The sequence below is a fragment of the Mustela erminea genome, chromosome 7, assembly GCF_009829155.1.
Source record: "Mustela erminea isolate mMusErm1 chromosome 7, mMusErm1.Pri, whole genome shotgun sequence".
Classification (NCBI taxonomy): domain Eukaryota; kingdom Metazoa; phylum Chordata; class Mammalia; order Carnivora; family Mustelidae; genus Mustela; species Mustela erminea.
The window spans coordinates 74964109-74981507 of NC_045620.1; the positions used below are offsets into that span (position 1 = coordinate 74964109).

The 17399-nt window shown below is 38.0% G+C and overlaps 1 protein-coding gene across 5 annotated transcripts in view; it reads left to right on the top strand.

Annotated features, from left to right (window-relative positions):
- Positions 1–17399, top strand: part of EML6 (EMAP like 6) — a 277855-nt gene that overhangs the window by 192824 nt on the left and 67632 nt on the right. For all 5 annotated transcript variants that reach the window (XM_032352130.1, XM_032352133.1, XM_032352134.1 and 2 more), the window contains exons 18-21: positions 9985–10085; positions 11389–11591; positions 13987–14098; positions 14369–14496. In XM_032352130.1, coding sequence (XP_032208021.1) covers positions 9985–10085; positions 11389–11591; positions 13987–14098; positions 14369–14496 — 544 coding nt within the window. The remainder of the gene's footprint in view (positions 1–9984; positions 10086–11388; positions 11592–13986; positions 14099–14368; positions 14497–17399) is intronic.

The following is a 17399-nucleotide window of genomic DNA, read 5'->3' on the forward strand; positions in this document are numbered from 1 at the left end:
TTGTTTTGTTTTTTTGCAATTTGATTAAGTGAATGAAGATCTGTGAGTTGTTGGAGACTCAGAGCAGGAACAGATGGAGCCCTGAGGACTCCAGCTGACCATCTTAGGAGAAAGACAGAAGATTTTCTAATAAGTGCTATTGAGTTGGAATTCTTGGCAGCAAATAACAACTCATAAATCTGCCTGCCCAAGTGGGCTTTCTTGGTCTCTCTTTCTAGAATACCACTCTGTTTTTTCATTCCCTACTAGTACTCAGATTCAGCTCCTCATTAGAACTCTGCTTTTCCTTTAGACTAATACACTGAATTTTAGTTTAATATTTCTGATAACATACCAATTGAAACGCAGATTAGTTTAGGCAAAGCACATGTGTGCATTTTTAAAGCAATAGAAAAGCAATTATCCTGCTAGAAAACCCTCTGCAACCTTCTGTGGCACAGCTGTTGTATGCCAGGAACATTCATAGAAATGGAAGAAATAAATATTCAAATTTTAAGGGTATATATTTTATATACTGGGTAGGATTACTTCTATTTAATTAACACAAAGTGACTTAACACCATTATATTAGTAACACACTTTATTTTTGGAATTGCTCCCAAGCCTTATGTCACATTCCCCAAACAGAACACCTGCAAAATTGCCCTCCAAGAATATTTTTGCAATTGTAACATTAACCAGTGCTCTTTCCAAGTAGGAATGTCATGGATTGCTAAAGTTCTTTGAAGACAACTAGGTTTTAAAATAATAAATAGGTAAATACTAAAGTACCTCTTTACATAATATTTATATAAATTTATATAATAATATAAATAAATACAAATATACAAATAAAAACTCTGTTGCCTTCAGTCACATGCTTAGGCAGATAGAAACCTTAAAAACTGGGGCATTAGGGGTGCCTGGCTGGCTCAGTCAAGAGACCGTGCGACTCTGGATCTCAGGGTTGTGAATTTGAGCCCCACGCTGGGTGTGGAGATTACTTTAAAAAACAACAACAACAACAACAACAACACAGGCATGCGTGCACATGCGCGCGCGCGCGCACACACACACACACACACACACTCAGACCAAAACTGGGCCATGAAAGAAGTGACAAAGAAAAACAGGTGACACTTTACTGAAGTCACTTTTACTTTACTGAAGACACTTTACTTGAAGCCAGTAAGGCTTCAAGGAGTCTTCATAGCTCCTGAGAGGGCTTGATTCACTCAGTGACGCCCCTCACTTCATACTTGTGTGTCTCAGTCATGCCAGTGGTGGGCACGAGCCCAGCTTAGCCACAAATCTGCTTCTGGCAGCCTCCCTCAACCCCCAACCCCGGGGTGTGAGAGCTGCCCCTGGAGGGACGGGCAAGGCAGGAGCCATGGGGGGTCACCAGCTGACACCAGGTCTAAGGGGCGCCGCCTGCACTTGTGAAAATGCTGCACAGAAGCTCCTTTGTTCTCAACTCAGAGAAACTAGAGAAATCCGGGATTGGCACGTGGAGCTCTTACTGCAAGATTGCTCTGAGACTTAATCCCTATCTCTGAACGGTTCTTTCATCTCTTTGTTAATTTTCATGAAAGATTTCAATCACCTCTGTTACAAATGAATTTTTTCAGTTTTTTTTTTTTTCCTTTTGAAGGTTGTTCAGATTTTAGTGTTATAGTTGAGTAACCCATTTACTAACCAAAGTCAATCTCTTATGGACAGGAGTTAAATCGCCTAATATCAGTGTCAGTCAGAGAAAAATAAGGAGATAATCAGGTGCCTCTATGTCCCTTTATTTGCATTTCAAATCAAATACACCAGTAGCAGGACTGTGGGGGACAGTGACTAATTATTCTTGACAGGCTTCATCTCAGAAGCACGAATAGGAGGCAAAAGGTACAGTAGTCAAGGTGCCTAACAAGAATACTTACACTGTCCGTGTGACATAATTGCGCTCCTGGAAAGCTCAGGGACAAAACATGGGCCCGGGAAGAGCAGGTACACAGACTTGCAGAGTGTGTGTTTCTATGTGAGCCCTGTTGTTCGGTTTTTTATAGGTCCCCACCTGGACATGCATTTAGGGAATGGGATAAAGTCTCCTGCAGACCAAATTGGCACCTTTCTTTTCTCACTTTCCTTTTTAAAAATGAGTATCTCTTTTTTAGAATCACATGCATTACTCTTTTCTGTTTTCAAAATAATGCATGATCAATATAGAAAAGTTATAAAAAAGCGCCAACAGGAAAATGAAAATAATCCATTATTCTACAACCCACGACAGAGCCAACATTTTAGCGTATGTTCTTTAGTGTATATTGTTCTAGTATGCTTATCCATTTTTATTCATATGTGAGATATTTCACATAGGGCTCTGCAACTGGCTTCTTTTTGTCATTCGCCAGTATGCCCTCTCACTTTACTCTTACTATTACCTAACTTGTTCTTTTTTTATTATTCTGTATTGTAGGCTCTTTTATTTATTTTTGTATAAGCATATGTTGTCCTTTTTTAATTTTTTTTCAAATATTTATTTGGTTTCTAGTTAGTTACTATATAGTGTAGTATTGGTTTCAGGAGTAGAATTCAGTGGTTAACCACTTATGTACAACACCCAGAGCTCATCTCAAGTGCCCTACTTAATACCTATCACTCATTTATTCCATCCCCTCACTCTTTTCCCTCTGTCAACCTGCACTTTGTTCCCTATAGTTGAGTCTCTTACGGTGTGTTTTCCTCTCTCTCTCTCTCTCTCTCTCTCTCTCTCTATCTCCTAACCCCCTTCCATGTGTTCATCTGAATTCTACATATGAGTGAAGTCATATGGTATTTGTCTTTCTCTGGCTTATTTCATTTAGCATAATATACTCTAGTTCCATCCACATTGCTGCAAGTGGCAAAGTTCATTCTTTTTAATGGCTGAGTAATATTCCACCATGTATGTATGTATGTATGTATACACACACACACACACACCACTATTCAGTCAGGAGTCAGTGGACATTTGAGCTCTTTCTGTAGTTTGGCTATTGTTGGTAATGCTGCTATAAACATTGGGGTGCACATGTCCCTTTGTATCTGTATTTTTGTAGCCTTGGGGTAAATACCTAGTAGTACAGTCGCTGGATTGTAAGGTAGTTCTATTTTTAGCTTTTCAAGGATTCTCCATACTGTTTCCCTGAGTGGCCACACTAGTTTGCATTCCCACCAACAGTGTAAGAGGGTTCCCCTTTCTCCACATCCTCATGAATACCTGTTGTTCCCTGTGATGTTAATTTTAGGTATCATGACAGATGTGAGTGGTATCTCTTCATGGTTTTGATTTGTATTTCCCTGATGTTGAGTGGTGTTGAGTGTCTTTCCATATGTCTGTTAGCCATGTAGATGTCTTTCAAAAAATAACTATTCATATTTTCTATCTATTTCCTAACTGGATTATTTGGTTTTTGGATGTTGAGTTTGAGAAGTTCTTCATAGATTTTGTATACTAAACTTTTATCACATATGTCATTTGCAAACATCTTCTCCCATTCTGTAGGTTGCCTTTTAGTTTTGTTGATTGTTTCCTTCACTATGCAGAAGCTTTTTATCTTGACAAAGTCCCTATAGTTCATTTTTGCTTTTGTTTCCCTTGCCTCAGGAGATCATACCTAGTAGGAAGCTGCTATAGCCGAGGTTCCAGGGGTTGCTGCCTGTGTTTTCCTCTAGGATCTTGATCGTTTCCTGTTTCACATTTAGGTCTTTCATCCATTTTGAATTTATTTTTGTGTATGGTGTAAGAAAGTGGTCCAGTTTCATTGTTCTGCATGTTGCTGTCCAGTTTCCCCAATATGTAATGTTGGAGAGACTGTTTTTTTCCATTTGATATTATTTGCTGCTCTGCTGAAGATTAGTTGAACATGGGGTGCCTGGGTGGCTCAGTCAGTTATGCATCTGACTCTTGATTTTGGCTCAGGTCGTGATCTCAGGGTCATGAGTTCAAATGCCATGACAGACTCCACACCAAGCGTAAAGTCTGCTTGGGATTCTCTCTCCCAACCCCTCTGTCCCTCCCCCATGTTCGCACGTACTCTCTCTCTTAAAAAAAAAAAAAATGACCATACAGTTGTGGGTCCATTTCTGGGTTCTTTATTCTGTCCTATTAATTTGTGGTTGTTTTTGTGCCAGTAGCATATTGTCATGATCACTACAGTTTTGTAATATAGCTTGAGGTCTGAATTGTGATGCCTCCAGCTTTCCTTTTCTTTATCAGGGTTGCTTTGGCTACTTGGGGTCTTTTGTGGTTCCGTTCAAATTTTAGGATTGTTTATTCTAGCTCTGCAAAAAAAAAAAAAAAAATGCCAGTGGTATACAGCATTAAATGTGTAGTTGTTTTGGGTACTATAGCCATATTTTAATAATATTTGTTCTTCCAATCCATTAGCATGGAATGTTTTCTCATTTTTTGTGTGTCTTCCTCGATTTTTTTCATCAGTATTCGTTTCCAGAGTACAGATCATTTACTTCTTAGGTTTATTCATAGGTATCTTATGGTTTTTGGTGTATTATAAGCGATTTCAAATCTTTTTTGAAGATGGGGTATAGTTCAGTCATTCGTTCACTCTTCCAAGAAAGAGAGTGCAAATCACAGACAGGCCTGGGCCTCTAAGCAAATGAAGGGTTCCGAATAGAACATTTGGGAACCAACTTACCTTTGTGCAGCTGCCCTGGACTTCTGAAAGAGGGACATTCCTTCCCTCTTCCACTGCACTTCCACTGCACTTCCCTCTTTTACTGCACTTGCCCTATGGGGTGAATTACTTACGACTCTGGCATGAGGAATCATCCTTTATTAGGGCAGAAGGACAGTCTTCCACATTCTAACTTTCTGGTTAGGACCTGTAACTCTTTCCATTTTATTTTTCTTACTGACATAGTTGTAGGCAGCTACCTTACAGATTTAACAAGGGTTTAAGGGAAAGATTGCAGAAGTATCCACAAATGTCCTTTATGTAGGTGTTGACATTAATTAAACATTAACCTGCCATCATTCATCAAAAAATTGGATGAAAACTAAAAAGTGCTCTCAAAAATTTTTTTTTCCAACTATCTAAATATTTGGCATCGAATAAACACAAAACAGTCCTCTTTTCTGTGTAGGAAATGTAATTTGTTATACATGCTCTCAATTTTCATGTCGGTTTTCTCTAGCGTCTTCTCTCTAAAGTTTTTATTAATGATTTAGGATCCATGGGGATTTTCCCCCAAAGCAAGAAATCTTTGGACACTTAATGTCTTTTGTGATTTTCTGGTCTATTTCGCATCTTGGTGTTAAGCATATTTTCTCTCCTTTCATATTTATACTTTTTAATCTCTCTGTCCTTATTGTTCCTGATAACCTCCAGTGATGTATCTTGGCCCTAATGTCCATGTGTCACTTTGGACTTTCAAAGAAATGAAGAAAGAAATTTCAAACATCAGTTCTTCTCCTTTCCCTGCCTATTACTGTAGGGCCCATGTAATGGGCATGGAGATGCTCTGTCCTTTTCTTTCAGTTTATTATGGAAAATTTCAAAGTTACACAGAAGTGGAGGAAATAGCTTAGTGGACTCCCTTTCACCCAGCTGCTTCATTCTACAGATGGCACAAATCTTTCCCCCCCTCATTGTTTTCTTTTACTCAATTTTTTGCTAGAATACTTTAATATTCTAGCAATATTTGCTAGCATGTTTTAAAGAAAATTTGAGACATTGTGTCATTTGACCTATATATGCTTCATTAAACATTTCTAACTTAAACATTTTTATTTTATTATTTAAATGAAGTGTAGTGGATCTACAATGTTATCTGAGTTTCAGGTGTATAATGTAGTGATTTGACATTTATATACATTTTGAAATGCTTAACATGATAGGTGTAGTTATCTATCACCATCCAAAGCTGTTAAAATATTGACTATCTTCCCTCCTATACTTTTCATCCATAACTGATTTATTTCATAACTGTCAGGTTGTAATCCCCTTCAGCTATTTTGGCCATTCTCCAAGCCCCATCCCCTGTGCAACCATGAATTTGTTCTCTGTACTTATGAGTCTGTTTCGATTTTTTTTCATTTGCTCATTTGTTTTTTAGATTCCACATGTCAGTGAAATCTCATGGGATTTGTCATTCTCTGTCCAACTTATTTCACTTAGCATAATACTCTCTAGGTCTATCTATATTGTTGCAAAAGGCATGATTTCATTCTTTTTAATGGTTGAGTGATATTCGTGTGTGTGTGTGTGTGTGTGTCTATACACACACCACATCTTCCTTGTCCACTCATCTATGGTTGAACACTTGGGTTGCTTCCATATCTTGGCTATTGTAAGAAATGCTGAAATAAATATAGGGGTGCATAGATCTTTTGGAATTAGTGTTTTTGTTTCCTTTGGGTAAATACCCAGTCATGGAATTATTGGATCCTGTTTTTTTTTTTTTCAATTTTTTGAGGAACTTCCATACTGTTTTCCACAGTGGCTGCACCAATTTGTATTCTCACCAACAGTACATGAGGGTTTCTTTTTCTCCACATCCCTGCCAACACCTGTTATTTCTTAAATTTTTGATAGTAGCCATTCTGACAGGTGTGAAGTGGTATCTCATTGCACTTTTGATTTGTATTTCCCTGATGATGAGTGATGTTGAGTATGTTTTTATGTGTCTGTTGGCCACCTGTATGTCTTCTTTAGAAGAATGTCTATTCAAGTGTGCCACCCATTTTTTAATGGGATTTTTTTTATGGTGTTGAGTTGTATAATTTCTTTATATTTTGCATATATCATATACAAATATATATATATCATTTGCCAATATCTTCTCCCATTCCCTAGGTTACTTTTTTGTTTTGTTGATGGTTTCCTTTGCTCTGAAAAATCTTATTTTAGTGTCTTGATAATTTATTTTTGCTTTTGTTTATCTTACCTTAGGAGATGTATCCTTAAATATGTTGTTGAGGTCAATGTCTAAGAGATTGCTGCCCATGTTTTCTTGTATGATTTTTATGGTTTCAAGTCCACAATTTGGTCTTTATTTGCATTTTTTGTGTGCGTGGTGTAAGAAGGTGCTCTTGTGTCCTTCTTTTGCATATAGCTCTCCAGTTTCCTCAGCACCGTTTGTTGGAAAGGCTTTGACCAATTATAAATTCTTGCCTCTTTTGTTGTAAATTAATTGACCATATAAGCATGGATTTATTTCTTGGCTCCCTATACTGTTCCATTCATTTATATGTCTGTTTTTGTGCCAGTACCATACTGTTTGGTTACTATAACTTGGTAATGTACCTTGAAATCTGGGATTGTGATAACCTCCTGCTTTGTTCTTAAGATTTCTTTGACTGGCTATTCAAGGTCTTTGTGGTTCCATGTAGATTTTAGGATTATTTGTTCTAGTTCTGTGAAAAATGCTATTGGTATTTTGATAGGGATTGCTCTGAATTTTTAGAGTGCTTTGGGTACTATGGACATTTTAACAATATTAATGCTTCTAACCCATGAGCATGGTATATCTTTCCATTTGTTTTTGTCATCTTTAGTTTCTTTCATCAATGTCTTATAGGTTTTAGAGTATTGACTTTAACGTCCTTGATTAAGTTTAATTGCAGGTAACTTATTCTTTTTGGTACAATTATAAATTGGGTTGCTTTTCTTAATTTCTCTTTTTACTACTTATTAGTATATAGAAATACAGCAGACTTCTTTGTACTAATTTTTACCCTGCAACTTTACTGAACTTATTTATTAGATCTAAGAGTAAGGCCATATGTGAAAAACCCACAGCTAACATCATACTGAATGGTGAAAAACTAAAAGCTTTTCCTCTAAGATCAGGAAAAAGACAAGGATGTACATTCTCACCACTTTCATTCAACATAGTACTGGAAGTCATAGCTACAGCAATCAGACAAGAAAAAGAAACAAATTCATCCAAATTGGTGAGGAAAAGGTAAAACTGTCACTATTTGCATATGGCATGATCTTATATATAGAAAACCCTAATGACTCCACCAAAGGTTCCTGCATGTCTTCTCATAGCTTGATAGCTCATTTCTCTTTATCACTGAATGATACTCCATTATCAGGAGGTACCACTTTTTTTTCTTACTTACCTGCGGAAGGACATCTTGATTGCTTCCAAGTTTTGTCAATTAGAAGTAAAACTGCTGTAAACATCTATGAGTAGGTTTTGGTGTTGAATTTGTACCTTGATTTTTTTGTTGTTGTTTATAGAGTAATTTATTCCATTGTATTTTTCAGTTGTTTGTTGTATATGTTGTTGATTCTGCCTTTAATTTTGTATGCTGTAGATTGACTAAATTATCTTGTTAGTAATTGTTTTTACATTTTTTTTTTTTTTTTAGTTTTCTAGATACATAGTTAGATCATCGGCAAATAGAAATAGTTTTACCTGTTACATTCCAGCTCTTAGGTTTTTAACTTTCAAAACCTTAACTAATTGCACTTGTTAATATGTTCAATACAAAGTTAAATGGCAGTGGTGATAATCTTGTTCCTGACTCCATCGGGAATGCTATTAAGTAGGAATCTGACTTTTGAGTTGACACACACAAAAACACATCACTGTTTCAGCATTTTCTGTTTCTAAAGGATAATGGCACACAACATCTCGAAAGCTGGCCTGTGTATAGTTGTTCTTGAATGAATCTGAGTTTTTCAATGAGAGTCAAAGACTGCAGGGAAATATAAGTGTCTAAGAGATAAGTCTCCATTAATTCCTACTTTAATGAGTGCTAGTTGAGTATTTTTAATCACAAGTGAGTGTTAGATTTTTGTCAAATACCTTTGCAGTATCTGTGAAAATAATACAATTTTTCTTATGCATATTAATATGAATTGTACCATTTAAGTCCATAATCATACACCATCCTTGCATTCGTTCACAAAGTATGTTTTTTAAAGATTTCATTTATTTATTTGACAGAGAGAGATCACAAGTAGGCAGAGAGGCAGGCAGAGAGAGAAAGAGGGGGAAGCAGGCTCCCTGCTGAGCAGAGAGCCTGATGCGGGGCTCGATTCCAGGACCCTAATATCATGACCTGAGCCAGAGGCAGAGGTTTAACCCACTGAGCCACCCAGGCGCCCCTCACAAAGTATTTTTAATGTATTACTGGATTTCCTTTGCTAGAATTTTATTTAAGATAGTAGGATATGTATTCATAGGAAATGTTGGTCAGTTATGTTCTTTTTGTTAATTGCTTTTATTTACATAACAAAAGTTAGGTTCTAATATACGAGAGAAGACCATCAAATAGTCCATTAAATCCAGTAAAATCCACTAAGTCCAGTAAATCCTTAAGTTCTAATATGAACCTACTCTGCAGCAAAACTTCCCTGGCACTATGGAACACCAGGTCGAAAGCATCAGGTCTGTAGTCGTTCTTAATTTTTATATGTGTCTTTCTGCATCTTGGGTTATAAACTTGTATTTCTGAATGCAAAGGATCCTAACGTGCCTTGGATTAATAGATGACATCCTTTCTCTCCCCATGGATGTGAACTAGAGACTTCAATTTCTAGTAAATACACTTTTAACTGAAGTTCTGTTTAACCTAAAGTTATGCCTTCCACAGCAAAGAATATAACATTTGAAGGTTCTCATTAATATGATGGCAGTGTCTTCCCCTTTTTCCTATACAAGACCTCTCTATCCTGAGAAATGAAGTCTTATGATAGTGGCATTAATTGTATCTTATGGAGACTGTCTTATCCATTATAAATATTTCATTACTTTTTAAAAGCATAAGTGAATAGACTTTGGTAGCAGTTTGAGAGTTAGAAGAGAGGGCTCAAATATGCAAAGAAAAGCCAAAGGTCATGATTTTAATATAGACCTTATATATATTTTAAATTACTTTCTGATTTATTTGTCCTGTTAGAAGTATTTAATGAAAGTTAGACCAAATGTATGCTTTTAATAAAACTCAGTATCAAAGCTTCATGACAACTAGATTTTTTTTCTATTTGTCACTTACAGAGGGCATAAAGATAAGATATTTGTGGTTAAATGTAACCCACACCATGTTGACAAACTGGTTACAGTTGGGATGAAGCACATCAAATTCTGGCAACAAGCAGGTACAGTTGTTTGGGTTTATCATTTATGTGGTTGAGAACTTTAAAAAAAAAACTCTCTGAAAAAAAGCCCTCCACTGTTATGTAGCCAGTCTCTGCAATTTGAAATTAAAATGTGCCTAGAAGACATTCTCTTCCATCTTCACTTTGGGCTGCTTAAGGTCCAAGTTGTAAAACTCGGAACACTCCATATGATACATGCATGTTTCTCGATATCTAGAAAGCTTTGGGAAATGTTCTGTGAAAATAATTATTTTTATATTTAATCATCTGTTCTGAAAGCTGTAATTATGTTGGACCACCAAACAGGAAATAAAATAATTACTTTGGTTGGGTGAACAACATTTTCAGTATTTTGAGGGTTTTTATCACTGAATTCAACCATGAATTAAACCCCAACATGATACACCATAGGTAATCCAAGTAAATCTGTGTGCATTATAATATTGATGATAAGGGTGAGTGAATAAGCATATCAAAACATGCAAGGACATCGTATTCTTCTCACTAATAAACCAGACCTATTACTGGGATTTTGAATTCTTACCATCAGCTTAGGTACCATGCACACGTAATCTTACACTGGACAAAACGTAAATATGCAACTGTTCCAGTGCTTTCTGCTTTAAAGAAGAGATAGTGGCACCCACCATGTCTGGAGAGTCAGACTGTGCCTTGTTTTCTGGAATAGGTCTGGGTTTGTCAGTGCCAGTTAGTACTGGGAAGTATAAGTACAGGGAAATGTGAACATCTCAGGGACAAATGTGATGTACCTTTTCCTACACAGTGATTCACTTTTTCGCCCTGAAGTTCCCAGGACAAAAAATCAAGGCAAAACATAGGCCATATGTTTGCATTTTTCCTTACTGCTAGTGTTGTTGGCATTCTCTCTGGTCTGCATTCATGAAGACTTTCCTAGCTTGCCCGGCGAACCAAGTTCTTCCTCCTCTGGCTGGAATGGAACCAGCACTGAACCTTGGTTAGATGCGTGTCTTGTTGGACTGAGATGCATAATGGCAGCCTCCCCAAACAAAACCCAAGTTCACTGAATGAAGAAACTCCTTCTTGTCTTTATACCCCAGCAGCAACCACTGTATCTACCACAAAGGAGGGAGTCAGTAAACAATTAATGAATATGTAAATGAGAAACTCTCTTAGAATATTTTTGTTTATGATGTATTCTGCCATCTTTCCATATACATGTAATGTAGACACACTGGGTTTTTCCACTGAAGATAGTCATTCCAATTGCTCATAGAAGGTGTCAGTTTTTCAAAAAGTAACGTATGTTCTTGGTCCACTTCAGGTGGGGGCTTCACCTCTAAAAGAGGAATTTTTGGCAGTGTTGGAAAATTGGAAACAATGATGTGTGTTTCTTATGGACGAATGGAAGATCTAGTGTTTTCAGGAGCAGCTACTGGAGATATTTTTATTTGGAAAGATATTCTACTACTAAAGACAGTGAAAGCTCATGACGGGCCTGTGTTTGCTATGTATGCATTGGATAAGGTATGACATATTTTCGTCATTAGCTTTCTAAAATTCTAAATTAGACTGAGGAAGGCCCATACCAGCAGGATGCGTGCTTGTCCCTAAAACCGTCTGAATTGGGAAGTAGTTGTCGTGAATGGAGAGGAGCACAAATATTTTTAAAAATTCTTTCATTTCTAGTGATTTCTTTATGTGCAGTTTCTACTTTTTTCATACTCGTTCCTCCTGGCGCTCACCCCTGAGAGCCCCTCAAGAAGTGTTGGGATAATGCACAAACCCAGTAGCAGATGAGTCCTGAAAAATATTTCAACATTCTCTTCCTCTTTAGTACACAACAACAAAGACCTCAAAGTAGCAAATGGTTCGATTATTGTCCCACTCATCAGTTTGACCACAAGTTTAGTTCATAACCACTTTGTTCCTGTGTAGACAGCTTCAGCTTTAACAAGAGTGTTATAGTCTGTATTAGTGTTTGCTAGTATTAGCTGTAAAGTATTAGCTATAAAGTCTGTATTAGGGTTTGCCTGTATTAGGGTTTTCTAGAGAAACAGAACCCATAGGACATACATATGCATACACAACTACCAAAAAAAAAAAATTGTTATAAGGAATTCGTTTATGTGGTTATAGAGGCTAAGAAGTCCCATGATGTCCTCTGTAAGTTGTAACCCCCGGAAAGCTGGTGGTATAACTGAGTGCGAGTCCAAAGGTCAGAGAACCAGGGATGCCAGTAGCGTGTATCTCAGTCTGAGGGTGGGAAAAGAGATGTCCCAGCTCATTCAGTGAGCCAGGAAAAACAAGGATGAATTCCTCCTTCCTCCGCCTTTTGCTCTCTTCAGGCTCTCAAAGAATTGGATATTGCTCACCCACATTGGAGAGGGCAATCTATCTTACTGAGTGCACCAATTCAAATGCTAATCTGATCTGGAAATACGTTCCCAGATATATCCAGAAATAAAATTTAATCAGAGCACCCTGTGACCAGTTAAGCTGATATAAAAGAATCATCACACCTGCTGTATTTCCACTTAAGCTCATCTCTATCCTGCTCTGTCCAGCCACCTTCCTACCTTACAGTGTTCTTTTGTTGTTATTTGTTTTTAAAAGATGACACTTACTGTCAGTACTATGAAAATACCTTGTTGAACCACTTTGCCAGAAAAATCTATTTTTTTATTCACTGCCAGCTTGCTGGTGGTGCCACTTTCTCTGCTCTCTGACCTCCAAACAACATAAGCCACCCAACACACCTAACTAAGCCACGCCTCATTTTGCATTTCCCTGTTCCCAGGTAATTATACTGATCCCAGTACCAAAGTAGGTTCTTGTTAGATGTGCAACTATAGCGGTAGTTTTAGTGGTTAAGCTGTTTTTTACTGGCAAATTTGTTCTGGCTTAAGCCATACATTAGACAAGATTAAAGTAGAAAGCCAAATCTGTCTAGGTCTCGAAGTTGATGTGCTATAACTTATTTAAACTCTTTCATTGCTTGGTAAGTTAATCCGAAACATCATGAAAAATACAAGGATGTTACAGTATAATTTGAATTTAATTTGGGAATTAAGTCTCCCCTACATATCTATAATGAGAATATGGGTATTTAATGTAAAAAAAACTTCAAAATATTATTTCCTCATGAACTTCATTGGAATAAAGGAAACTAAAACTCTCCAAGAAAACAATGAATTACTTAGTATTTTCCATTTAAAAAATATTTTTCCAAAGAGCAGTTGGTATATATAATTTGCCAGAAAGGAAAACTAGTAAAGCCAAGAAATCATAAGCTTAGAACAAGAATAAAGATCACTGTTCAGTAAAAATAATAATAATAATAATAATACCCAATATGTTAAGCATTTTACTTTCCAGGTTTTATAAAAATTAATCTGGATTTTAATTATTTTGGACATTGATGTCCATTGAACAATGTTACATGAACTGCCTAAGTTCCTCTTAAAAGATAATGATATTTTCTCCTGGAAGTAAATATCTATTTTAACATACTTAATAATCATTTTTAATTGTGATGCTAATTCCAGTTCATTCAATAGGAGGAGATGAGATACTAGAAACTCTGCCAGGCTTTCCTGTTCTTTAGGCACCTACGTTGAAGTGGGGGACGGAGCACAGAAATGGCCATCCAGGACCTAGGGTGCCAAATACCAACCAAAGGTCTGAGGAAAGTATGAGGAACACACATTGAGAATGTGCTTTATCCACTAGAGAAGTAGGGGAGAGATGTTTCTAGGAGATACTTTATTAATATTACATGTTATCAGGTTTTTCAGTCTCCTATACTTAGGAAGGAAACACAGACCAAAGCTGCTTTTCCCAAGGGGGAGCCCTTTAGAGGCCAGGTGGGCAACTTGTCATTCTGATGTATATTTCATTCTTCCCATATATGCCTTCACAGGGTTTTGTAACGGGTGGAAAGGATGGAATTGTAGAACTCTGGGATGACATGTTTGAAAGATGCTTGAAGACTTACGCCATTAAAAGAGCAGCATTGTCAACCAGCTCAAAAGGTGCCACCCCTGAATATGTCATCGGAATCTTTCTTTTCATAGGAATGGAAAAGATGGTACTGAAGTTCGTGGACAGCCGTTACTAAAACAGTTCTCCTTCTTCTACAGTTAGACCTCTAGGTCCCTGGTAGAAATGTCAAGGCTGATTGCCTGGCGCTACTAGTACTTTTGAACTACAAAGACAGACTATATATGAATATCAGACTGCTTGTTGTTGTTGTTCTACTCAATGCACTGTTTACAATATTAAGTCAGCATTTCCCCCCTCAGGCTTGCTTTTGGAAGATAACCCTTCAATTCGTGCCATCACTTTGGGACATGGACATATCCTGGTGGGAACAAAAAATGGGGAGATCCTGGAAATTGATAAAAGTGGCCCAATGACACTGCTTGTTCAGGTACTGTGTACATTTTCTAATGCGCGGTTCCTGTCAGAGCTGGGACTCGGGTGAGGTGAGGGGGCACTTAGGATGCCGTATTGAAGTAGGCACTCAGTCTCAGGGTTGCACAACCGCTGGGTTACTGACCTATTGCTGTGTAAGAAACTGCCACAAATTTAGCAGCTTAAAACAATACAGACTTATTATCTTAAGCTTTTTCTGCGTCAGAAGTCTGAGCCTACCTTAACTGGGTTTTCTGCTTAAAGCTTCACAAGGCTGCAGTCAAGGCCAGGGCTGCAGTCTCCTCTGAGGCTCACCTCAGATGAGGTGAATCTGAGGAAGAATCTGCTCCAAGATGTCGCAGGTTGTTGGCAGAAATCATGCCCTTGTGGTTGTAGGACTGACGGTTGCATTTCTGGTTAGCTGTTAGCTAGAGGCCGCACACAGTTCTTTGCCACATGGGTTCTCCAACATGGCTGTTTGCTTCCTTGAAGCCACCAAGGGAAGGAGAAAAAAACAGGCATGACAGTCTTATGTGACATAATCATATCCTCAAAGGCACGTAATCATGAACATCCATCCCCTTGGCCCTATTTTATCAATTGGCAGATAGTCACAGGGCATGTTGCACTGGAAAGGAGGTGACTACATAGGAGTGAAAGCCAGGGGGATCATGAACGTGTCCACCACAGTCTTCCCTCTGGCAACAGATATTACCGTCCCTACAATATGCAGAGTACATCCCCCACCCCCAAGGTCCCCGAGGGTGTTATCCCATTACATTATCTCCTCAAAGTCCATAACCTCATTGTCTAAATTAAGTCCAGGTGTGGAGGAGGCTCTTCAGGTATTTTTCTTCTCGATCTGACAAATCTATAAAACTGTCAGGACAAATTATTTTCTCTACTCACACCAAGTATATAAATGTCTCCTTTGTTTTTTGTTTTTTGGGGTTTTTTGTTTTTTTTTTTTTGCCTCATGCTAGTCTCTGTCTTGGTGCATGTAAACACATGGCCTACTTCTTGCCCTCCATCTCCCCTCAATAATTATATTCAGGTAAAATCACATTAAAATAAACATCAACAGAATCCTCAAAGATCAGTGAAGTGATAAAATCTCACTTGAGGGAGTGAGACTGTGACCAGTTTGGTGATGGACAGACCTTATTTATAGACAGAAAGGGCTCAGGTTGGGGTGAGGGTGTACATTCAGAAAGCAGAGTAAAAAAAATGTGCCCTATTATATAAGCTTCAGGCCTTCTATGGGTCCCTGGTTCACCTCCTTCTCCTTCACGTTTTCTATCTTAGAGATGAACTCCCAAATCCCACTGAGAGTGGCCCTTCAATTTGCTACATCCTGGGAATAGGTCCACACACACACGATCATTCAGAACACTATGAGGTTTTAAAGTGGCATGTGCCCAAGCCCCATTCAGGATATCCTGAATAAGAATGTGTTTAAAAAAGAATTCTGCAAACTGAAACAGATGGGATTAGGGTGGAGACAAACCATGGGAGACTCTCAATCTCACAAAACAAACTGAGGGCTACCGGGAGGAGGAGGTTACGGAGAGGGTGATGGTGTTATGGACATTGGGGAGGGTATGTGCTATGGTGAGCGCTGTGAAGTGTGTAAGCCTGACTATTCACAGAACTGTACCCCTGGGGCTAATAATACATTATATGTTTATAAAAAATTTTTAAAATTATTTAAAAAAAAAAGAATTCTGCATTAAAAACCTCAAAAGCTCTGTAGCTGATAGTACCAGGTAGCAGGGACTGGGAATACGCTGGAGGTGTCTGTGAGGCATGATGTCTTCATTCTCCAGCTGATCTTGATTTTGTTTCCTTCCAAACAAATTTCTTTTTCTCTCTGGCCATGGCTTCTTATTTAATTTTACTGAAAAGTGATTATTTCTTCCTAATCCCCACATGTTTGAGACTTTAACTTATTTGCATACATGCTACATTGCTAAATATTTTTTTAGGTCCCTACCATCATGTGATTTAAGCAATACTGTAAGATTTAAACTCTATATTTTTTTTATTTTAAAAGACATTATAGTCGAGCTTATTTTGTTTAAATATGTTTTAAACTTGAAAATTAAGGCCTTTTGCCTCTTCATTCTGTATAATTCTGGTTTTTCCCCATATTTGTTTCTATTGTTCTAATAATAAAAATAGCTATAGGTACCGTTTATTGAGTGCCTACTCTGTGTCAGGCAGTACTATTGTACAACATTTATTTCTCCACAACAGGAATTTGAAGTTTTATAGATGAGGGACCCAAAGCCCATTAAATTGCCCACAGCCGTATGCTAAGAACTGCAGAGCTGGGATTCAAACCAAGGTGTCAGATACCAGAGCCTTTCGTTTTTCACTACACTGGGCTGTTCTCCCTATGTCTTTTAGCATGGAGACTGCCAAGGAACCATGCAGAAGGCACGGCGCACCCTGAGTTATGGGCAGGCAGTAGAGCTGGTGGAACCTTCAGGAAAAAATGTTGATTACTGCCATCTTGTCTCCTTACACTTGTACCATTCTTTTCCTTTTCAGAAATCAGTGAATAGTCAGGTCTGTTTCTACTCTCTCTTTCCTCTTCTTATCTATCACTCATTTGTATTTCCTCTTAAGCAGAACCAAGTAGTTCAATTCCATCAGTGTTTGTTGGGCTCCTGCTGAGGACCACCCTGTGCTACCCGCTGTGCACAGTGGAATAGGGCTTCCTGTCCTCTCAGGACTCATGGAGCTCATGGAGCTCATGAGGCTCATGGTCCTGCTCCAAGAGAGGATGGACACAGAGGGAAAGTGAAGGAACAAGCAGTGTGGTTAAGATCCTCCACTATCCTGCTGTGGGAAAGTATTTGCACTGCTTTGCCAGTAGTATGGCAACACAATGTCCCTTGGCGTAGATTGTTTATT